Below are 24,544 nucleotides of genomic sequence, written 5' to 3'. Positions count from 1 at the left end.
TCACTTTTATGTTCAAGAAATGGTTACTAGTATATACTCTAATTACATTACACTATTTTTAACGCAGTTTCTATTAAAGTTAGGACAGTTTAGCTCTCATCACGTCCTTGTATTGCGTCTCTAGTGGGAACCATGCATAATGCATTCAAATGAAATTCTATTTATCATTTTCAACTATATTTTTATTGTTCTGTGTTGTGTGGTTGATTGGTTTATAGCACCAGCATACAAATGTAGGAATACTATTATTAGAATGTTACAAACAGTGCAATTGATCCCCACCAGCATGCGATATAAACTTGTTATCCAGTCGACGCTATTTGACGCTCTCGTTAAAAAGTAATCAATGATGCCGATAAGTTAAAATTGAAACGGTAACGCTTTACAGGACAAATAATTAGGGACTACACGTACAAAACTTACATAACACTGACATAGTGTAACTGTAGTCTAGGTTCTAGTTTTGAGTTTTGACTTAATATTATTAAAAGATAAATATTTTGGCAAATTTGGCGTTTGCTCAAGTATACGTGTGTGGAACTTTCATGCGTATACTACTTGAACTTGTTTACAGACAAACCTCGAAAAGCCGACTGGTGGACTAATATAAAAAAAAAGGACCGGGGCAAGTGAGTCTATGTAACTATGCACCATCATACTACCATTATGATAAATGGTATCCATTTTATTTATTTTTTCAATAATATGTAATATTATACTAATATTTTAAACTACTGTATTTTGTCCATCCCTGGTATTATAAAAAAAAACTGAACTTTAGTCTATATCGCGATCCAGGGACTTTCAAGTAATATGAATAATTAAACAATTCCTCATACATTATTCATAAGCCGGCTACGTAATATTTAAATGAGGGACGCTATGCGAGAGCGTCTTCCTGTTTACTACCGGCGGTACTAAAGTAATTCCATGTAGCGTGTGCAGTTTGGCAAGCCAGAGTTGTTTACAAAATTAAAATGGAATTACTCTTAACTCTTATTTGTGTACTTGTCGCCATTATTTTGCTTTATGCTGCTTACAATGGAAAGCAATTTTTCATGCAAGTGGATGTGTTGTGCTGTACAATATTCGGATTAGTTGCGATAGTGCTTCCTGGGCTAGCGTCAAAGCTGGAGGTAGGTTAAGCCGAAACTACTGTTCTGTACTCACCCACCTGCTGCCTTGCTTGACTGAACTGACTGAGGATCGTCTATATCTTATCTCGTTTAGAATGCTACCCATTTAGGCTAAACTGGAAGAGAATAACTAAGCATTGAATGGCATATTATACTACGCCATTACATATCTATAAAGTGTAGTTATCTCATTAATAATATGGGTAGTATACTAAAATGAAACATGGTAAACTGATCTGGAACGGTCGTAAACGTGGTTCTTTACCAACATTAGAGGAGTGGTCACACAGGACCAAAAATACCACAAAAACAATAAAAGATTTCTGTCCGTCCAAAATCATGATTTTTAAAAATTAACTAATAATTACTACTAATATAATTGGATCTTATAAATCCTCTATGAATAAATACTATAAATTATAAATGATTCGACTTTAAATTATAATTCCTTTTAAAAAATTGTCATTTTTTATTTTTATTTACCAGACTAAAAAACCAGATGACGTAGTTGTGCACATGGTGCGGGCCAGCGGGTGCGTGCTGATTGCATCTGCATACGTTTTTAACCAGGTGCAACATTCGGCTGATGCTACGGTGCGAGTGGTTCTGATGGTGTCGCGTTTGGTGGTACGTATGTAATAATTAGCGACCTTTAATATTAATGGCTCGACTATACAGCTGTTGAGTCTTATAGGCATTCTGTGTATGCTTATGGTCTACTTTCTTCAAGTTAAAATTTCGAGTACATCACTAAATTTTGCATTTATAATATCTATCTTATAATTATATCAGACATGTACAACAGATTTAAACTGAATATTAATGAATTTGAAACAATAAATGTTGCATTAATATTTGTTGTTGTAGACTTGTACCTTGGTTGCTGCAGGTGGATTGTTCCAACGATCTCGTTCTTCATCTTCCACCGATTATGTAAGTTTTGATGATGATTGTATTAAGGTTCATTGAAATAGATTTGCAATATGTAATGATAAATTTAAAAAGTGCATACTGTACACATACCCCTATGGAAACAAGCTCCAGAGCCTACAGTACATCATAAGGATATCTTCTTGATCTCTCATCCTGTCATTTTTATATAGCATTTGTATTGTATATAAATGAGCGACAAATAAACAAACAAATGAGTTAAGACCTATTTACAAAATGACTGTTACCTACTTACTTTACAGTGCTGTATATAAAAATAGATTTGTCTTACATTATGTCAGTTAACTTTCATAGACATCCCTCAAGGAATCTGAGGTTTAATGAAAACCAGACATTGTGAGGAGCGGTGTAATTGGACAAGAAATAACCCTACAATAACGTTGTACAATTTTCAGAAAGTGTATAATACTATAGTGCCTGTTAATTTACGATTTCTATTGGCAATAATCTAACTATAAATACTCATTGTTCATTGTAGAGTCTTATGTTCATTTACTTCAATGTTGCCTTTGCGGTAATCTACATCTATTTCTTGTTGACGTCACGTGAATGGGGAGGTCACACTCAGCTTGACACCAAGGTCAACTTGCATCTACGTATTGACTTCTTCGCTACGTTAGTCTTTGGTATTTTCTTCTACGCTTTTCCTGAATGGTTACTATCTGCTCAGGTAATAAGTTTTTTTTAAGTAATTTTATAGCATATTGGTTTACACCACTACATTAAGTACTCAGTTTACGAACGTGATACTTATTTATTTGGTAGGATTGCATATTTGGATTGGACAACACATACTGTACAACACCACTTGTACATGAATGAATAAAATCCAGAGAAACACATAAGTATATCTTCGGAATGCTAGCTAGTACCATTCCATCGAGTACCTGAAAGGATCCCATTCACATCTTGCAAGAATACTGTTCTTGTTATCTTTATTTCAACAACATTTTACATATAGCGGCCAAAAGCGGAATTGCTGGGTTTTTTTACCATAAAATTTCAATATTACAAAACTGCTAAGTTTTTCTAGGTGGTAAAAGGTGTATTTAAATTAAGCAACACTTAGTGCAGTTTTGTCCGTTTTCTCATTGTTAGTAAAATGTTTACACTTTTTATTATATTTTTCTTTAAAGGTTGGTATTAAAATCACCAGGCTACAGGAGTACAGCTCAATGTTATTTGGTGCTTTCATGATTGGTTCTTCTATTGTGTCCAGTTATGCTCCTGGTTTTATTGATGAAGAGAATCAACGAGCACAGTTCCAAGGGCGAATCATGGTAAGTGGTGATTGACACTCATTATAGCAAGGGTTTCCAAATACACTGAGGAGGTAATTGTAATGTACTGTAAAGGGTTGGATGGGTGCTCTTCCAGAAAGTTTGAAAACAAGAGAATGATAACAAGGAATGATTAAGCCATAGTGACCAAGGTTGCATTTGTTTTATCTGATCTGTTTTTAATGGCCTTTTGTTTGGTCGAATAAATGAAATGAATGTTATACCAAATACATTCTCATGGCATACGCAACAAAAAAATAAATGCAATAACAAGGGATGATTTATCTAAATATGAATCGCCAATGATTGAGGTGGATGGTTTTAATGTTTTAAAACATATTTAAGACAAACATGGCTATTTGTATCACATATCTACAGTATAATAATAACACTTTGTATATCTTTTTCTTGCAGCAAAATATCTTTCTATTACTGGCGATGATCTATACTCAATTTTCGACCAGTTCTTGGACAGTGTACCATGTCTATTTTGGAATAAGTGGATGTTTTCTGTGGACATTCAATGCCATCGGTGGTCTTGCATCTCCTAGAGAGATCGACGAAGTCAAATCAATGTAAACTTTTAAACTGCAGCAATTAGCTTGCTTGTGGCAATGCCACCATGACCGCGTATAATCCCATGTATTGTATTATGTTGAGTATAATCCCTCCACCCTAAAGCCCTGTCTACACTTTCAAACTACTTTGACAAATGTGCCCAAATATGGTAGTGATAATGATGTCATACATTTATGAGCACATCAAATTTTGTTGTAGACAGAGCTTTAATTTAGGCTAAATTCACAAATTGTTATGCAATCTGTGTATAATATAATCCCACCTTATAATTGTTGGTTTCTTTTGTACCCAGGCACCTGGGACTATACTCTGTCATATATAGGGTGGAGCTTTTAAATGTATTTTATTATCAGTATTCTACTGAAGCAGAGTTTGACACTTATCTATTAGTGGTAGGTTAGGCCTAGCCATTAGAAACATAGATAGGAAAACATAGAATTAGAAATTTTGTCAATTTGATAAACAAAGTACAAAATTATTAAACTTTTTTGTATTTAGTAGATTTAAATTACAGTAGTTAATAATTACTTATATATAGTATTATATCAACAATTTAGTACTTCGCTAAATTTGGCAGAGTTGATCTCATTGAGAGAACACTAAAATATTATAGGCACACAGTTTTCTCATTAAACCATCCTCACAGTACGCTATAAAGCTGGTATTTTCTTTTTGGTACCAAACTATCTTCATTGAAAATAATTCCAGATAAATAACAAAAATATTGGATTTTACCTTGATGGATCTACAGTATTTAAAGGATGTTTGTTTGTAGAGAACTAGTACTTACTTAACTTAATACAAGTTGTATTAGAACATTACCAATTCACAGAGAAATATTGCTATACAGGTATAGTGTTATTCTAACTAATTGGAATGTAACCAAGTATTTTATTATAAATATTTTATGTTAACATTACTGAGTGTATACAGTAAATTATACTAACTTTATCTTCTATTCTATTAATATAATATGCATTTTTTATTTTAAAATTATTTGTTGTTTCCGTACGCACAATTATGTGGTGCTTTTCTTGCCATTTGGTGCATTTAAGCTTAGCATTTACTGTATGTTAAATTCTTAAAATATATTAAATATAGGGCTTCTTCTTCTTGGATTTATTATTTTTACGCACAAGGTATTTCTGATTTTAGCTCTTTCTTTGATACTTTTAAATTGCATTTATATATACAGTACTCAGTATTCATTATTTTAACACTGCTAGTAGTATAGTAACATAAATATTATTATGTAATTGTTTTTTAACAGTTGATTTTTTAAAAATCATAGTTAATACCGTATTATGCAGTAGATATGTGATAATACTTATAGAACACATTTACTGTTTTTAGATTATGAATATAAAATGTGCATGATTTTACTGGTGAATAAAAGTGATTTTTAATATTAACAATTTGTATCATTGTTTCTTTATAACAAATATAATCAATAATCCAAATAAAAAAATGAATGCTAATGTACTAGTGATGTTTAGTATGATTCTAATTGGCAGAAATTTAAAAGATTTTGGCAATTACAGTAGGTGAAGTTGATCATTTCTTTTTTACAATTTTTAAGACCATGTCGTCCCCATTTTAATATCTATATTTACAATGAAAAATCAGAATTAAAGTATTGTAAAAATTTGATGGATATGTTTTATATTCAACATTTTAATGTTTTAATTTAAATAATGAAGTATAAATTTACAGTGTGCTACTCAAAAAACATAAACAGGTCATTGGTTTATGATTTGATTAGCAGATGGCAAAACATTTTGGATGTAAGGTTTATTTATTGCTGATTACTGATGCAAAACCACCCCAATGTATGAATAAAAGCTTTCGTTGTCAACGTTTTCTATTCGAATGACTTTCTGTTGAGCACAAATTTACAATTCGAATACAAAAAGTACTCAACGACTCTTTACGTTGACAACGAAAGTTCCCAATGGAATACGACAAATGATTCATGTTTGATTGACAATAAACAATAATAATATTTATGAGATGGGTTTTATTCGTTATAGCGCCCTCGCAATGTGGGGTGTGTGGCACGTGGGGCCACACTTTATATCGTTGCCTCTTTTTGGCCATGTGGTTAGCTGCCTGGTATGACGCGCCAATTTAAAGATGTAAAATGACATGAGCATCCCACCCCTAGCTTAAACTATCATCAACTGCTTACCAATTAATTAACAATGAACACTAATATAACAATTACAACAAGTTTTAGAAAGAAATTTATTATGATGGATGTTCATAATATCAATTATCCGATCGTGTGACGACAGACCTCTAGCTAGGTTACGCCTACACACACACGTGCTTTAATACATAGTGTACAGCCAAGAAGATGTACTCTACATCCTGGTGATAAACAGAAAACACATAACCCAGTCCCAGCAGGAGGATGCCAGGTAGGCCTAGGCCAGGTTTAACATACCTTAACTCCTAATTTAATAGGAAATGACTTGCTGATAGTGTCCTTTATGCCTTTGTTATAAAAAGATGTAATAAATAATCTTCAAATATTAAATTATCCCTGTGCCACACTTGAACTAATTAATTACATGCGTATTATGTGTAGGCCAAGGCCTCTCAAAGTTGACTGACGATCGTCTGCTGTTCTTGCACCACGTGCACAACTTTTATTTATCTCTGTTTCTATTGGTTGAATCTTTAAGTCTGATATTGAGCAACAAAATTGTTCAAAAGACAGCATCAATTTTAGATTTTATTTAAAATAAGGTTTTTGTTTCAACGACACCCAAAATTAATAAATAAAAATGAAAAGTACATAATTTAGGACAGATAGGCTTATTCACACAATAAAAGGCAATTGATACATAACACACACACATACAGTTATTAAAAGTTATGGAAGCCATAGATTAGTTTACACAATAAAGATACTCTACTACACAAAGTTTTTTTATAAAAAAAAAAGATTTATACAATATTTAATTAATTAAGGACATTCTCAGATTAAATATTATTAAAATCAACTATATAAGTAAATCCTCTAGACTATTTAAATGGACAAATGTACTCAAGGCTTGTTTGGACGGAAAATATACGATAATAAAAAAAACTACCAACAAAATTATCAAAATGATTTAAAAATGATTGAAATATACAAATAAATAAATCTATTTATGAAACTATTTACATATTAATTTCTTGATCCACCAATTAAGTAGGTATAAATTATAAAAAACAAGTTTAAAAATGCAATTCCCTTTTTTCCGTACAAATAATAACATCATCATATATTATTTTCTTGTTCATATCAATTCTTCATACTCTTTTTTATATGATTAGCTCAATATTATTAGTAAGAACAATGATAAATTATTTTGTGTTTTTCTCTATCTTAATTAAATTTTTGGACAAAATAGAAATTCATTATTATTGAATTGTATCATATTCCTATTAAAAAATCCCAACACACATTGCATTTGATTAATGCAGTAGAATAATTGAGGGGTTGGCCAGGCATTATGTTAAAAACTATATTGACTTTACTTTACAAGAAGGTGTCCCTTGCCAGCTATTTTTAGCACACATAATATTTATGATACAAAACTAAGGCAAAGCTTTAAACCAAGTCTCCTTAAACATGAAACAACTAATTACTATACTAGAACTCTGGAAATATACAGCAAGCATTTTAAACACTATGATTGCATTGATAACAGGTTTAGTCGTTTTCAATAAAAGCACCTCAATTTATCCCATTTACTTCATAAATAATTGTACTTTATGTAAAACTTGTATCAGAATAACAACAACTAATGAAGTATAGCTGACAGCTAGACGAAACTGTCGTAAGTCGAAACGTAAGTTAAAATGACTGGTTTAATATCAATGAATATTTTGAATTTAAAAAAAAATTGGCACAAATATAATATGAAATGAATCTATTGTTCATTCATTGATTTAATTAGTACATTGAACCTCGCCATCATCTCCAGCACCTACAAGATTTGCAAGAATAGCGTTCAAGTCCAAATCCATATTATACATCTGTACTTCAAGTTCTTCCATCTTGGACCGTTGCTGCATGTACTGTACAAGCATTGCTGTGAAAGGCAAATATACAATATTATATGACACCTAAATAAATTCCTGTCAATTGATTGGACGATTGTGGGTCACATGGCGTGCAATAGTATGAACTATTAAACAATAAATAAGTCCACCATAGTATAGTAGTAGTTTATTTGTCAAGCTTGGATCAGGCGTTTTGTTGTGAATACTATTTCCATTTTTCAAAGCACACTCGTTGAGTTTGTGCACTCTTTGTGTTCATAATCAGTGTACCATATCCCGCATAACTGGCTCAATCTATATATTGTGCCAGTTCTGCGTTACATATTTATTTCGAAACCTAAGCTGCATTGATGAGTTTAACCGAATCAGTACTGTCTGCAGATTGGATATATATATTTTAAAATGAAAATTTGTTTAATTTAACTCCGTCAGTACAGAGATTTCATGTACAATATTTTTGGAAATGACCGCAGAAAAAATGCCAAGTGAGGATAACAAATAATAAATATGCTTCTATGTTATGTTGTCCTATGATACACCCATCACATATGATGCACATGTGAATCTGTATCAAAGAATTGTCCTATGATACAGGTATTGCATGATACATATGTGATACTGTATCAAAGAATACTCACCAGACAGATCCTCCATATTCTGGGTATTAGTAACATCTTCACGGAGGCTAATTGCGTCATTATACACGTTTTCAACTCGATTGGCGTTAGTAGTTGCAGTCGATAGATGAGCTTCAACTTGGGTGTCCAGTGTAGTCTGTAGTACTACGTTCTCCTCGTATATCTGTGATATTAACAACATTTTTAATATTATTTTTCTTAAATCTGACCTGACCTAAGACATTGATAGGCGTATAGCTTATGCTTTTGTAATCAAGTAAAATAGATCATATAATTATCCTATTCTCGGTACTATATATATCATAGGACAATTCTTTGATACAGTGTCACATATGTATCATATGTGATACCTGTAATATAGGACAATTCTTTGATACAGTGTCACTTAAGTGGCGCTGTGCAACACGGCGACACAGCTCGTCTCATTGTCTCACTATTGTTACTCATTTTTTGACGTTATTTTCGTATATTTGGACTGTATTGTATTGTGGAAGAAGTCATTTGATTTATACATTATGTTGTATGTGAAAGTTTTGAAATTTCTGTATTTTTTGCTGATATTTTGGATGTTCTTACTGTGTGGATTGAGTAAGCCGGGCGGTGGAATTGCGTACACGTCATCTGATTTGCATTCCATGGGCGAGAGGTCAACCTCACCGCTACCGGCACACGTTGAATTACCATCTGAGATACAACGTCGCAGGCCTCGGAAAAGGGGCAAGGCTGGTGGGGTCAGAAAACGACTACAACGAAGGAAATGTAAGCCTTTTATACCATCTTTAATATTTGGAAATGTTAGATCTTTGAATAACAAAGTCGATTTACTCAGAGCAAACGTCGAACACTTCAGCGATTTTAGGAATGCCAGCTTACTTGCATTCACGGAAACCCACCTGAGCGATAAGCACAGCGATCAACATATTCAAGTAGTTGGCTTTAAAACTGTTCGTGGGGATCGTACAGCCGAAGCAAACAAAGATGGCGGTGGTGGTCTTTGCCTCTACATTAATGAGAAATACTGTCATCCAAATAACTCTACGCTTAAGCTTCATAAATGTTCGCCACACTCGGAAGTGCTGGTTGTTGGTATTCGCCCCTACTATCTTCCGAGAGAGTTCTCGCATGTTATCAATGTTATGGTATACATACCTAACAAAAAGCTTGAAAAGCCTGCTATAAATGAGATCGCAGAAATTATCGAAGGTATTGAGTGTAGTCACCCTGAGGCGCTTGTAATTATCAATGGCGATTTCAACAGATGCAAGCTCAAGAAAACAACTGCCACATATTATCAGCATGTTACATGTAAAACGAGGGACAACGCGATTCTTGATTTATGCTACTCTAGTGTGAAGGATGCCTATATTTCGACCCCACTACCGAACTTGGGCAAATCTGATCATAATTTGATTTTACTCAGTCCTAAATATCGCCCGTTAAATAAGACATGCCAACCAAAAATTATTAATGTACGTAAATGGTCTCCTGAAGCCGAGGAAGCCCTGATAGCAGAATTTGAATCTACCGATTGGGATATTTTTACGGAGGATGAAGATTTGAATAGTATTACTTATGCAGTGAGCTCGTACATAAACTTTTGTATTGATAAATGCGTTCCAGTTAAAAAAGTGAAAATCTACCCTAATAACAAGCCATGGATCACGAAAGGCGTTAAATTACTGTTGTGTGAGAAACGTAAAGCCTTTAAGATGGGCGACTCTAATCGTATGAAAATATTGACTAGAGAGATTAAATCTGAAATAAGGAAACAGAAGAACATTTATAGGAAAAAAGTTGAACATAACTTCAGGTCTAATAATATGAAACAAGTTTGGCAGGGTATTAAACTTATGAGTGGTTACACAAACGGTGGTAATACACCCACCTCGATTCCGAATGTTACTGTGCAATATGTTAATGAGTTAAATGAATTTTATAACCGTTTTAATGTTCATGATTTTAAAAAAGAAAGAGAGGCCCTATTTAGCTTGTGTCGGGTGACTGAAGATGATCCCAAATTTAGTATAAGCATTTCTGATGTACATAACGAATTCATGAAACTCAATTCATCGAAGGCTGCTGGGCCGGATAGAATCCCACCACGAGTACTTAAGGTCTGCTCTCCTCACCTTGATGGTATATTTACATTTATTTTCAATATGTGTCTTTCTTATCATGCGTTCCCGGATATTTGGAAACTTTCATGCATAATACCGGTACCTAAGAAACCTAAGATTAACAGCATGAATGATTTGAGACCCGTTGCACTCACGTCTGTCGCGATGAAAATATTGGAACGTATTATTTTAAAAATTATGCAACCTTATGCTGAAAAAGTGTTAGACCCGTTGCAATTTGCTTACCGATCACTCCGTAGTACCAGTGATGCGATTTATTTTAAATTACATAAATTGTATTCACATCTAGATAATGTAAAGAAAGGCCACTCGGCACGTATTATGTATTTTGATTTTCAGTCTGCGTTTAATACCATACAACCCCATATCTTAACAGACAAAATGTTGAATATGGAGTTTCCCCGTCCGATTGTTCGTTTAGTTTTAAATTTCATTTGTGATAGAAAACAATTTGTTAATATTAATGGTGTTAAGTCAGAAATCGTAACCTCTGACACCGGTGTTCCTCAGGGTACTGTCAACGCACCTAAATTATATTCCTTGTATACGGCCGATTACAGATCTTTAAATGATGAGCTTTGCCCCGTTGTTAAATTCGCTGATGACACTAGTACTATTGGTCTCATAGTTTCAAACAATGATGAAAATTATCGTAGCGAAATACAAAGATTTGTAAAATTTTGTGACGATAATTATCTCCAAATAAATGCATCAAAAACAAAGGAGATGATCATTGATTTTAGGACTAAACATAAATTTAATTTTCAACCAATCACTATCAAAGGTAAAGAAATTGAAATTGTTGACCAGTACAAGTATCTAGGAATTGTTTTCAATGATAAACTGAATTGGGGAGACCATATAGACTACATCAGCAAAAAATTAAATCCCAGAATGTATTGTATGAGAACTTTATATAAATTTAACTCCTGTGATTTGATGTTACTTTCGTTTTATAGATCCGTTATATGTAGTGTTTGGACGTATTGCCTCTCCTGTTGGGCTGGTAATGTTACCGGAGGGAATAAAGGACGCCTTGAAACTTTCATCCGTCGGGCTGGTAAAATGATTGGTCTGGAACTGCCTTCCTTTACCGATGTGCACCTAGAACACCTCCAGAAAGATTTCGAACGCATTGAGTCGGATGCCTCTCATCCTCTCCACAAAGTGATCATAGACCAACTTAATCCAAGTGGTAGATTGAGGCTCCTCAGTGTGAAAACAAATCGATTTGCTAAATCCTTTATTCCCTCCGGTATCATCCAGTACAACAGGAAGTCAAGAAGATAATTTTATCTTGTAATTTTTTAGATGTTTTTATATGAATGGTTTTATGCTATATTTGTTTTTATTGTGTTTTCTTTGTTATTATGACGAGCAATGAATTTCCTTGTTGAGGATCAATAAAAGTTATCTTATCTTATCTTATCTTACATGTGAAGCCTGTATCTTAGGACAATTCTTTGATACAGTGATGCATGTATCCTTAGACATAAGCTAACCTTTATCATAAATTAAACATTGAGTAATGATTCTTAACATTTTGTAGAATAAATGATTATTTACTTACTGTGTTTGCAGTATCTGCCTGTGAATTTGCAACAACCGCCCTCTCTGCTGCGTTTTCCGCCTGAGCTCGCTTTAACCGGAAGCAATCTTCGTTATCAGTTATATCTTCATTTACAATATCAATAAGTTCTGCAGTTGACAAGCCTTTTGCAGCAGAGTCATCGCCTTTTAATTGAACCTAAATAAAATTGTATATTTTTATTCTACTGAATAAATTAACAACTTTGTTTTTATTTTCTATTACAGTACTATATATATATATTTGATTTTGTTTTTACATGACATAGCCTCTATTTTTAGGCGTGTGCGTGTAGTACTATTATGTATAGCATTATGTGTTGTGAGATGTGTGAAAGGTATTTATTATCGTCCTACAACTGCAGCCAGCAGTGCACAGTAGCCTAACGCAGAGGCCTGGGCTCCTAGTTTGGTAACCCAAAGTGACACTCCAACACTGGAGGCGTCGGGCATTTTTAGCATTTTTCGGCATATTTTAATGCCTGTTTTTTCCTATGGGCACTGCTCAGAGGCCGTCATAAGCTCCAGGGCCTCCGGGTTTAGCCAGTGAGTGCTCATAGCCGTTACACCACTGGCAGTGCAACGTCTACCAAGATCACCACACTGGAGATGATCTCTTTATCTTTCTTAATAGAGTACCAAGTTTTTTAACATGGTGGTGTTTAGTAGGTCTAAGACAACAAAATAGAAATTACTAAACTTACTGCTTCTACAACAGAATTGATATTATCAATAGCTGTATCTGAATTTGATAGACTCTGTGCAACTTGACCTCTTGTGATCTCTGCCTCGTTTATATTAAGTTCAATAGTTTGAACTTCATCAAATACCATTTGTGTGGCCGCTCTGCAAGGACAAATTAATACCAAATAGAAAATGTCTATAGAAAAATAATACAGTAGAACTTTTAGGACAACCCTTGTAAGGGGACACTTTTCTGTGAAACGAATGAGACACAATTGATTGTGTGTTTTAAAGGTCAACCCTAGGAAGCACTTCTATTCAGGAGACATCCTATTGAGGTGATACTTTCTGAAACGAATGAAGACCCCACTTGATTATGTGTTTGAATCATTCGGGGGACATCCCTATTAAGGGACACTTTAACAGGAGTTCTACTGTAGTAGACAACAAGGACAATATAATGCAACTGAGAACTTTGTACCAAAACTTATCAGGTCAACCAGCAAATATTGAAATTGAGAGGTCGGCTTGTTAATGTTTACAGGATTCATTCATTTGACTGGTCAAAGTCAGTGGTGTACGCAGAGGCGTGAGCTCCTGGTTTGGTAATCCTAAGTGGTCCTCCAACACTGGAGGCCTCGGGTGTTTTTAGTTTTTTTCCCTCTGGGCACTGGTCAGGGGTCTTCATAAGCTCTGAGGACCTTGGGTTTAGCCAGTAAGCGCTGTTACACCACTGGTCAAGTGTGATTTGATCAAGTGAATAAAAGCTTGACATTAAAAGGTATCCACTTACTGAGCATCTATCGTCATATTTAATGTGATTTCTGCCTCTCCTTCTTTTGTCCTAGCGTCATTGTACAGAGTCTGTACCAGATCATCTTGGAGCGATGTTCCCTGGATCTGTACGGACAATTGCTGCATTTCGACAACTGGCCTCAACGACTGCGACTGGACCTCAGATGAGATGACAGCAATTTCGGTATTGGTAACTTGGGCGTCATTCACTCTACCATACGCATCCAAGGTTTGTATGTAATAGTTCGTCATGTCGCTTCTTGCCAAGGCAGCAGCGTCCTAAAACATACAGTAAATATATAAGTGCATTATTAATTCCATGGTGTATAAATTTGTTGTTTTATTTTGCTGTTAATTTTTAAACTGTTTCAATCAGAGGTTCCAAATTGGAAAATTTAAATATTGGAAACATAGCCAAACAAGAAAGGGGTCTATAAATTGTTTTAAAAAAACTACTATCAAATTATAGAGTGCTAAAAAAAAATCTTAGAGGAATCTGCGCCTTTCCTCTGGCTAAGGTGGGCACTGAACGAAAGAATTCCTTGATCGAGAGAAGCCCTTAATCGATGATAGGAACAATCAGGGTGCTGGCTTACGTTTCATCCATCATTCAGATATTAAGACTAATTGACATTTTCATTCTCGGCAAACGTTGACCAAAATAAAAAAAGATATGCCAGATGTTTTACATAATACAGACAAAACAAACCTCATAAGACATTGCAGTTGCTGCAGAAATAGCAGCCTTCTGTTCAGCGCTGGATGCATTAAATTGTGCTATTTCACTTTCATACACTTTAGCTGAAGCTTCTTGGTAACGCTGTTGAGATTCTTCCAATGCAGTGTTTGCCGTTTCATTCGTACTTAACGCCAATATGTTTGCAGCTGTCGAATCAAAGACAATTGGCCCTGTCTCATATGTTTGTTGTATGACCTCTATAGCAGCTAACTGTTCTTCGTTGTGTTCGTATTCGGCTTCTATCACTGGGCTGTTAATGATATCCAACGTGATTTGTCGCTCTTCGGCAGCGACATTAGTTAGAGCTAGAAGAGACGAGACCTCGGATCGAAGTACACGGATCTGATTGAGCGACATTGATATATTTTGGTATAAGGTTTCGATTGTACCCCATGAAGTTGCGCCAGAGTTAAACAAAGAATCTTGTGTATATTGTAGCTGTTCCTGCTCAGCTACCAACTGCATTGTGTTGCGTATTTCTCCAGGAGCAACTTCTATGTTGCCATCAAAATTCCTCACCGGCTCAGAAAATATAGTAATGTTGGTAATGAACTCAACCATGTAGTCTAAGGACACAGTCACCTCAACAAGTTTTTCTGATACCTACAACATAAAATAAAAATTACTAAATCCACTTATTTTTACACAATCCTTTATACACAATAGATACTATTACATATCATAATGAAAAATGATGGTCTTGGTGAATCGTAGTTTTGATTTTGTGATCAACTTACATTCATGTAGCCTTCCTGGATTACTAAGAGCTCTGTAGCGACCTCAGTTTCCTCCATGATTGCTTGATCTGCGTAGGTCAAGTTTCCACTAATGTAGGTCAACGTATCATTGATTTCTGCTACCGTTAAATTATCATAATGGTACAGAAGCTCTGCAAGTTAAATTTATTATTTTTTAGTTAATTATTTATCAAAAAATTAAATTATATTTCGGAAAACTACTGTTTAAAAAAATGGATACATTTATTTTGTAATCTAATTCTAACAAAAAGTTGCATAGAGAAAAGAGACAATTGTGTAAGAAAACTTTGTTTTGTTTTATTTTGACTTAATTTGTGCTACTTAGTTTTGTTATTTTTGTATTTTATAAGTAATGATGGAGTAAGAGCAGTTTTCTGTTTGGGCTCATGCCTATTACTTGCTCCTGGCAAGATGAATTGTAAAATGTACTTTATGAACTTTTGCCGAATAAATATTATTATTATTATAAAGTAATAATCTTGAACAAAAAAGTTTTATTTTGCGTATAGTATTTATATATATATATATTTATTTAGTATTTAAAAAGATGATAAATGTCACATACTATTACAGTGAATCGGTTCACTTTTAGGTCTCTGCCTATCATCTCAGTCTTAGTTTTTGTTTCATGTAATGTATGTATATTTTATTGGCAATGAAAGAATAAATAAACAATGCTTTGCTATGGTACACAATAACCCCTCATAAAAATATCTCACCTAGAAGAGTCCTATATTGTAGAGTCAAAACACCGCCAAGCTCTTCAATGTACTCTCGCCAATCCTGGAAGCACTCAGGGCAAGGGTCACACATAGGATAGCTCCCGACAAATACCTCTTCTACAATATCATCAACGCTGTCCACACGCCCACATCGATCGCATGCTCGACCTGCGATAGTTGGTATTTTACAGCTGCACTGACCAGTGATGACGTCACAAGTGCAGAGTCCGGTTTCTGAGTCACATGATAAGGGCTCGGTACCAGTTGCGTTGCAATTGCACACTAAACAAGAGATGATGTTTTGGAAATAAAATAATCATCAAATCAAAAAGAAAGAGACAATTATTTGTGGTATTTAACAAGTTTTCTAATTTTTTCTTGTTTATGTAAATGTGAAAGGTGAATAATCTGCGACTAGCGGCCTACTGGGCTGAATTGCGCACAGCCATGGACGACACATACCACAAGTTTCTTCTTCCCTAAGGGTCTCTTTTGTGTTGAGTGCTGCCACCAAACGGTGCCTGTTCTTCTTCTGTCTACAACAACAGGGACTCAATGATTTGCTGAATCACGTTATTGTAGCAGAGGTGGGTAAGCACTGTTTTCATTTATTAACCATAGTCACACAATATAAACATTTAACAAAAAAACTCAAGTTAAATGGATATCTATATACTTGGGACCTACTTTTAACACTGTATCTAATAAATGAGAGAAAAAGAAATACATATTTTTTTTAATATATAAATGTACACATTAAATATATTTATCATTATATTTATAACAGAGTATCATAATAAAAGTGGGACGACCCCCACACAAGACGAAAAAAATGGATATTCCAAGAAGTAAAATACTCTCTACCAAATATATTCTAAGATTTCTGTTAGCGAACAGTAAGTTAATTTTTAAAATGTACTGATAAAATATTTACAAATGCATCCTTGATCCACGTTATAGTATCCATCAATACAGTTATCACATTGTCTGTCGATAACACGGTTTCTACACGGACATTCACCAGTGATCTAGAAAACACAAATGAAATTTGGAAAAGACAAAATGAATGAATGAACAAATAAGACATGGGAAAATAAAAGTGGATGCAGGAATTCTATTATGCATCAAAATTATTTCAGCTCGTCAGTATATTAATGAAAAGGTCAAAGGTGAATGACTCACCAAATCACATTGTGTTAATGCTCCAGTTGTTGTTCCCGCTGGATGACAGTTACATTCTGTGCAACCAACCTCAGTGTCATTGTAACCGAATGCTAAAGGGGCGCATTCTGTACACTGATCACCGACAACATTTGGATAACAGTAGCACTGCCCTCTATCTTGCGTGCAATTGCCGATGCTTCCAATCGAGTTACAATCACAAACTGAAGAAATAATAAAATAAATTTAATTAACGCTTGTGATAATAGTGTGAATAGGAGAGCGATCTATTTCAGAGACAACAAATTATTTCTATTGGTTGCAACATAGAGATATTATAGAATATCTCTATGGTTGCAATAGCAGTTACCTTGGCAATTTTCTATGTTTCCCCAGTAACCAAACTTGCACACATCACACTCCATCCCGTCCGTGTTGCCAGTACAATTGCGGCAGTCTCCTGTAATACTGTTACAAAGATGAGGACTAAGGCTACAGAAGCAAGCCACACACTGCCCACCTCGGTTCTACAAATATAAACAAACATTTATATTAGTAATTGTTTCTTTTTATAATGAGGTCTAATCCCACTTACACTGTAATTACTATCATCTTAATCCCCTTTATATCACTTAACTAGAATCCCACACATGAGTATAATCCCACCCACTAATCCAAGCTAAATTCAGACACCAATGAAGCCATCATTAATGCAATCTGAGTATATAATCCAACCCCACTGTTTACCAAATTTCTTTATGTGTGACACGGTAAACCATAAACCAATAGGCTTACTGAAAGTGAGAATACCTTCAATGAAAAATTTATTTTTAACTGGTCTCGGGTCCATTATTTTTGCAATACTTACCAAGAAATCCTCCGGTGTTCCGTAGTAGCCTTCAAGGCAGTATTCACATTGTTGACCTGCGTGACCTGTGGCACACCCTTCGCAGACACCATTATCGTCACAAGTAGCCGCAAATGAATTCTGACCAGCGGGACCAGGACACATACAAGGTTGGCAATCATCTAAAAAGATAATTTATGTCGAAATATTAGTGGAGTTGTGACTTGATGGTTGATGCTCTGCTACCAAATCTTGGGTTCAAGTCCTGTCATTTCAGGATTTATTCTAATGAAAATTTACAACTCCACTCCCAAAGACTTGTAATAAGACTTTGTTTATGTAGAGCATCTTGTGTATATGTTTGTCTTGTGAACAGGATTGCCAACTTTAAGAAGGATAGTGAATGAATTCGCCTATGGTTATCCTTGGCAATTTGCCTAAATATATAAATATTTAAATTTCCAAATATAATTTTAAACTAATAAATAATAACACTGTTAATATAAGTTTAAGTGACTTATTGATTGTTAAAGTACTAAATATAATTTGTGAGAAAAACATTAATAATTGGTCACGGTGTTAGGTCTTAGAATTTGTTTACTTTGGTAACATTAGCTAGGTAAATTTTTTAATTTAAATATATCGTCCCATCAGAAGTGAGTGAGTTTGCTGTTCTTCGGGTCTAGCATATGTGATGAATGTGTTATTGTTTGTTTTGTAAAATCCAAAATAAATTGAATTGAATCAAACAAACATAGAACACAACATAGAAAATTGAAACAATCTTAATACCTTCGGTTCCTTGTTCAGCATTACCATAGTAACCATCAGCACAAAGGCCACAGTATTCGCCAGCAGTGTTATCACCACACATGTTACAAATTCCAGTATCAGGATCGCATGGTGCCTCGGTGTGCCCGTTGCAGGAACACGGAATACATAAACCAAATGTTCCACTGCCAGGTATTTCCCTGGTATATCCAGGAGCGCATACCTCACAGAATAATCCCTAAAAATATGATAATGGTAATATTATTATTATACCTGCCAACTCTTACGCATGAGGACCGATTTGTTATGCCTTATGCTGCGCGTACATGATTATTTCTCACACATCCATATACATATTCAGAAAAAACATTATTTTGAAATTAACTTAAAAAATAGCCTAGAACTGCTTTGAAAATAATTAACCTACGCCTATGTTTATTTGTATTTTTTGATTAATGTAATACAGGAAAGCCAACTCAATTCATCGAAAAATAGAGGGCGTATTTCACGAATATTTTGGGTTATAACATAGATGGCGCTATATACAATTTTAATTTAATGTCTCGCTAATTGGCCACTGGAAAAGTATTCACAAACCAATTCACAAATTAAAACTTTAATGTTATGATCACCGAAACGTTTGACAAATTTGTGGTTAGACTAATACTCACAGCATACCCAACAGGACATTGGCAGTTTTCAACGTTGCCAAGTAGTTCACGTTCACCCTCTATTGGTTCATCCAATTCAGTTTCATTCACTGCGTAACTTAGCGCCACGTCATGAAGGTAAACTGACTCCCTAGGTAACTGAAAATTTTAAAATATAAATAAAACATTGTTATGCAAATAATGAATGTTCATGAATTGAATTCGGAGAATGTTTTATGGGGATTTTGGCCATGGAAAATTGCAAATATAGACAATAGCGTTTCTTGGGACAGTCCTGCATGACAATTTGTTTACCAAAGGTGCACGTTCATTAGTACCATCATGAACTCTTTTGGCCTATCAAGGATCTATCAAATGTCATTTTTATTCAATTCATCGTTAATTGGTCTAATTCATATAAAAATCACAAAATCTTTGTTACTACACTGCAGTTTAAAATACATGGACAGTTTTTAAATTTAAAACAAAATAGAAAGTACAGAAAATTTAAAACTTATAAAAAATGATTCATATATACAATAGAATAACATTTTAAAAATCATACATCTGTATGACTATAGAGCCTTCAAAAGGAAGGATTTTAAAATAAAATAAAAATGTCTTTTTGATCACTCAATTTACCTCTGTATATCTGCCTCTGATCTTGATATAGCTAATACTTGCTAGCACTCTCATGAGCTGAGTGAATTCAGCTTGAGGCCCAATTGGAGATCCAATATACCAATAGTTCTCATGTATCTTATACTAAAAAAATAATGTGTAAACGGTAAGAATAAGAGCATCTGAGAGGAAAAAAGTCACCTATTTCTTCTGTTTTATATACAGATGTCCTACCAAAAAAGTGTAATGTGCTCAAATATGGTAGTGATATACCAAAATATGGTAGTGGTCTGACATCATCATCATCAAATTTGTTGTCACATAAAGTTTGATAGTGTAGACAGTGCTTTAGAATATTCAAGATATAATATCAACTGTACCTCATAAGTAGTGCTGTCTAGTCCTGGGGTCACATTAAGTGAGTTAACAAGAGGTTCATCTGCATAATTGCCATATATGAAGACATCTCCGTCCAACGACATCGTCTGGTTCGCAATGGTGGATTGGCTGAGTCTAAAGGTCAGCATTTGACCATAGGCAGTGCGGCGGTCACCTTCGTATTCTGCAGGTGAAATGAAGAACAGTTCTGTTTCTGTCAGATTTGTCGGGTCTGTCAGGTCAAGAATAAATCTGTAAAAGAAAGTTTTATTTATGATTATAAATACACTTTATTTATATTTTTTCAATCTAATCTACAACATAAAACAAACAAACCAAAAAAATAAGGCTCACAACAACCTAAGTCTTCGTACATTATGCACATACCTGTATCTTATCATCAGTTTACATATATAATTAAATATAAAAAGTCAAAAATATGTAAGTAAACAAATTACAAAATAAATGAATTCATGAAATATAATCACCGGGGGTCAACCGCATCCAAAATCGGCAGGTCAACGACTGGAACCTCAACACTATCGCCATCTATCGCTGTCCACCTTGGTTCAACAGCTTCCTGGTTTAAAAATGACCAATAGCTTAACTGGGTATATTTGACCCATCCCTCTGTAGTTGAACAGTCTAATGTACGACCAGAACAAAAACACTGTATACAACCTGTCTCACTCCATGGACCATATCCATACGTGGCTATTAAAATAAAATAATTGGTAAATAATTTAATAACTTCTTCTGAAATATCTAGCATAAGATGTATTTGACTGGTCACTAATACGATCTACTCAAACTATCTACTTCCACTGCTCGTATAGAAACAGCGAGAAGTCGGAGGAGCTAGATCGCCTCAAAACAGATAAGCTGACAGTCCTAAAATATTTAATTCAATATATCCGTCAACGGTTATATTTTTATTTCAATATGACATGAATACAGAAAAAGTTTACATAATAGACAATAAAGCAACTAGATTCATATTAAGGATTTGTACGAGAAGAATAAATTATTCACATTAGTCACATATAAGACCCTAAACTCAAAAAATACTCATATAACTTTATAACTTTTTACTTACTTGGCCTACATGTATCACATTTTGCGTTTACGGTATTAGCCTTGCAATAACAGCTTCCTGTATTATCGCACGTCTCATTCTGGCTGCCATCAACTCCACATTCACACGCCGTACAGCCAGTAGTTGTTAGATTGTAAAAACTGGGAGAAAATAATATAACAATATAGGTGCATATTACATAAATATATAAAACTAATAAAGTGATGTGCCCAAATATGGTAGTGATATTCCAAATAAGGTAGTCATATGACATCATTATATCCATCTATGGGCATATCACATTTTCAGTATCATATGGACACTTTGTGCCCCTTGTTTGCTCAATTTTGGCTCCGGTTCTTACCCTGGCAAGCACTCCACACAGTCCCGATTCCCAACACCCGGTTCTTCCCTGGCAAGCACTCCACACAGTCCCGATTCCCAACACCCGGTTCTTACCCTGGCAAGCACTCCACACAGTCCCGATTCCCAACACCCGGTTCTTACCCTGGCAAGCACTCCACACAGTCCCGATTCCCAACACCCGGTTCTTACCCTGGCAAGCACTCCACACAGTCCCGATTCCCAACACCCGGTTCTTACCCTGGCAAGCACTCCACACAGTCCCGATTCCCAACACCCGGTTCTTACCCTGGCAAGCACTCCACACAGTCCCGATTCACAACACCCGGTTCTTACCCTGGCAAGCACTCCACACAGTCCCGATTCCCAACACCCGGTTCTTACCCTGGCAAGCACTCCACACAGTCCCGATTCCCAACACCCGGTTCTTACCCTGGCAAGCACTCCACACAGTCCCGATTCCCAACACCCGGTTCTTACCCTGGCAAGCACTCCACACAGTCCCGATTCCCAACACCCGGTTCTTACCCTGGCAAGCACTCCACACAGTCCCGATTCCCAACACCCGGTTCTTACCCTGGCAAGCACTCCACACAGTCCCGATTCCCAACACCCGGTTCTTACCCTGGCAAGCACTCCACACAGTCCCGATTCCCAACACCCGGTTCTTACCCTGGCAAGCACTCCACACAGTCCCGATTCCCAACACCCGGTTCTTACCCTGGCAAGCACTCCACACAGTCCCGATTCCCAACACCCGGTTCTTACCCTGGCAAGCACTCCACACAGTCCCGATTCCCAACACCCGGTTTACATGCGCACTGGCCACTGTCTGCGCAATTGTTGTCAAAAGCGTAGTTCAAGTTACAGGTGCAGGGTACACAACCATCACCTAAAAAAGATATCACAGTCTTTAAAGTCTTTTTAATCTTAAGCCATGTCTAATTCTGAATTGGGGAAAATTTAACTGTGTTAATGTATATATTTCAATTCAAGGTTTTATTCAATAAAACGAAAATTTACATTGTAGCCAAAGGCTAAATTGTGTATAATTTTACAAAATATTGCACATATAAAAAAGTTATCACATAAAAAGAACATCTTATATTAAAATGGAATTGGATAAAGTACATAATATGAAAATGAGAAATTGTTACGAATCACGGTCTAATAAAATATCTGTATTAAAACTTGTATTGTTTATTTATTATTTCACATTGGTTGATGACGGCAACTTTGGCTAAATGTAATTATTCTTTATTATTCAACAGGTTAATTAGGTATGGCAAAGGGCTATTTTTATATCGTTTAATTCTACATTTTATTTGTTGATATGGGTTGGTCTTTCTTAACTTTCATAACTTACCGTCGAACAAACCATAATATTCAGACCGACAGGAATCACACTTCTCATTAATGACATCCACATGGCATTCACATCCTCCAGTAGAGTTACAAGCCAGACGCACCGACCCATTAGGGTCGCATTCACAAGCTGAAATTACAAATTATCTAATATTTAAAATCTCCTAATGATTTGACTATTAGGGGTTGGAGTTCTGTCCATGTCCAGTGTTTTTCCCGAAGCAAGTTTTACCAGTTAGATTTGCTGGTTTAAATTGGTTCCAACCGGTATTAAAAATGGTGTCAGAAAATTACACATGAAAACATTTATGAGTGGTAGGTTATAGGTTTAGCCTTTAAAAACAAGAGCAATCAGATGCTATATTTTGTCAATTGGATTGATAAAGTACAGTACAATATTAGACTTTTTGTAGTCAGGTGCCAGAGATAAACCTTACATAGCATATCACTTATGATTCGGTACTTTCACTTAATTGTCGGAATTCAATTTAACATTCATTTAGAAACAGTTCAAGAAATAAAAGAAGCACATTTACAATAACTTAAATGGTAACATTAAATAAGAACTGTTTCTGGGATCGGAAAAAGAATAATTTAAAAAATTGATTTCTTTATTGGTAGAACACTGTGTCTACAATTTGTGGAAAAATCGAGCAGTTGATTTGTATAAATCCCCGGGTACTAGAACTTTTTGATTTAAGCGGTCACTCATGTTGACCACCAGTTAATACATGATGACCTTGTGATTATGGGAGGCGCTATTCCAATACACTGGCTCAAGTACATCTTGAAAACTTGGGCTTACAACATTACCTGTACATCCTGAGCCAGACTCGTAGTCATAGTGATGTGCCGCACAGTAATCACATGACAACGAGATGACGCCATCTTCACATTGACACTGACCACCATGGCTATCGCATCGTGTGTTACGCACAGTTCCCAAAGAATTGCACGAGCATACTAAAACAGAACATTAAGTTGTGATTAGAAATAACAATCTGTAATTAAAATAAAAAATAGTAAAACTTTATATAATACAATTTGTAGACAAAATATTGTTATTAACACCAAGGCAATTTAACAACAGGATGCTGAGCTCCGGAGATCAAAGGTTTTATCTGGGGCTGCGACATGATCAGATGCCCCTTTACAGACACTGCACAGAGAATATGTGAATAGTAGAGTACTGTTGGTATTTGTCGCAGCCAGACATAAGATCAAAGGACCGTTACGAGTTCCTATCTTGG

At 35.1% G+C, this 24,544-nt stretch overlaps 2 protein-coding genes across 4 annotated transcripts in view; one reads left to right on the top strand and one right to left on the bottom strand.

Moving 5' to 3' along the window:
- Positions 1–904: 904 nt before the first annotated feature.
- LOC140047104 (uncharacterized) lies at positions 905–5,172 on the top strand. Its single transcript, XM_072091923.1, has 6 exons — positions 905–1,136; positions 1,623–1,763; positions 2,004–2,069; positions 2,566–2,757; positions 3,224–3,367; positions 3,782–5,172. The coding sequence occupies exons 1-6, from the start codon at positions 978–980 to the stop codon at positions 3,944–3,946; spliced, it is 867 nt and encodes a 288-aa protein (XP_071948024.1). The 5' UTR covers positions 905–977; the 3' UTR covers positions 3,947–5,172.
- A 1,139-nt stretch (positions 5,173–6,311) lies between these two features.
- Positions 6,312–24,544, bottom strand: part of LOC140047101 (laminin subunit alpha-1-like) — a 30,566-nt gene continuing 12,333 nt past the window's right edge. For all 3 annotated transcript variants that reach the window (XM_072091919.1, XM_072091918.1, XM_072091920.1), the window contains 21 exons: positions 24,108–24,257; positions 23,296–23,424; positions 22,698–22,821; positions 21,588–21,727; positions 20,980–21,205; positions 20,494–20,743; positions 20,135–20,257; positions 19,514–19,651; positions 18,864–19,080; positions 18,093–18,253; positions 17,595–17,751; positions 17,246–17,448; positions 16,998–17,091; positions 16,061–16,345; positions 15,321–15,472; positions 14,554–15,186; positions 13,843–14,123; positions 13,070–13,211; positions 12,349–12,525; positions 8,641–8,803; positions 6,312–8,031 (listed from right to left, as the gene is read on the bottom strand). In XM_072091919.1, the coding sequence (XP_071948020.1) occupies positions 7,889–8,031; positions 8,641–8,803; positions 12,349–12,525; positions 13,070–13,211; positions 13,843–14,123; positions 14,554–15,186; positions 15,321–15,472; positions 16,061–16,345; positions 16,998–17,091; positions 17,246–17,448; positions 17,595–17,751; positions 18,093–18,253; positions 18,864–19,080; positions 19,514–19,651; positions 20,135–20,257; positions 20,494–20,743; positions 20,980–21,205; positions 21,588–21,727; positions 22,698–22,821; positions 23,296–23,424; positions 24,108–24,257 (4,088 nt within the window). In that variant the 3' untranslated portion in view covers positions 6,312–7,888. The remainder of the gene's footprint in view (positions 8,032–8,640; positions 8,804–12,348; positions 12,526–13,069; positions 13,212–13,842; positions 14,124–14,553; positions 15,187–15,320; positions 15,473–16,060; positions 16,346–16,997; positions 17,092–17,245; positions 17,449–17,594; positions 17,752–18,092; positions 18,254–18,863; positions 19,081–19,513; positions 19,652–20,134; positions 20,258–20,493; positions 20,744–20,979; positions 21,206–21,587; positions 21,728–22,697; positions 22,822–23,295; positions 23,425–24,107; positions 24,258–24,544) is intronic.

This window comes from Antedon mediterranea, chromosome 4 (genome assembly GCF_964355755.1).
Source record: "Antedon mediterranea chromosome 4, ecAntMedi1.1, whole genome shotgun sequence".
Classification (NCBI taxonomy): domain Eukaryota; kingdom Metazoa; phylum Echinodermata; class Crinoidea; order Comatulida; family Antedonidae; genus Antedon; species Antedon mediterranea.
Note: the sequence above shows the minus strand (reverse complement) of the source record. Positions and strands in the feature narration are given on the sequence as shown.

Coding starts and splice junctions, on each gene's coding strand:
- LOC140047104 (XM_072091923.1), top strand. CDS start 978: ATGGAATTACTCTTAACTCTTATTTGTGTACTTGTCGCCATTATTTTG. Junction 1,137..1,622: donor GGCTAGCGTCAAAGCTGGAG/GTAGGTTAAGCC, acceptor TTTATTTACCAG/ACTAAAAAACCAGATGACGT. Junction 2,070..2,565: donor CTTCATCTTCCACCGATTAT/GTAAGTTTTGAT, acceptor TGTTCATTGTAG/AGTCTTATGTTCATTTACTT.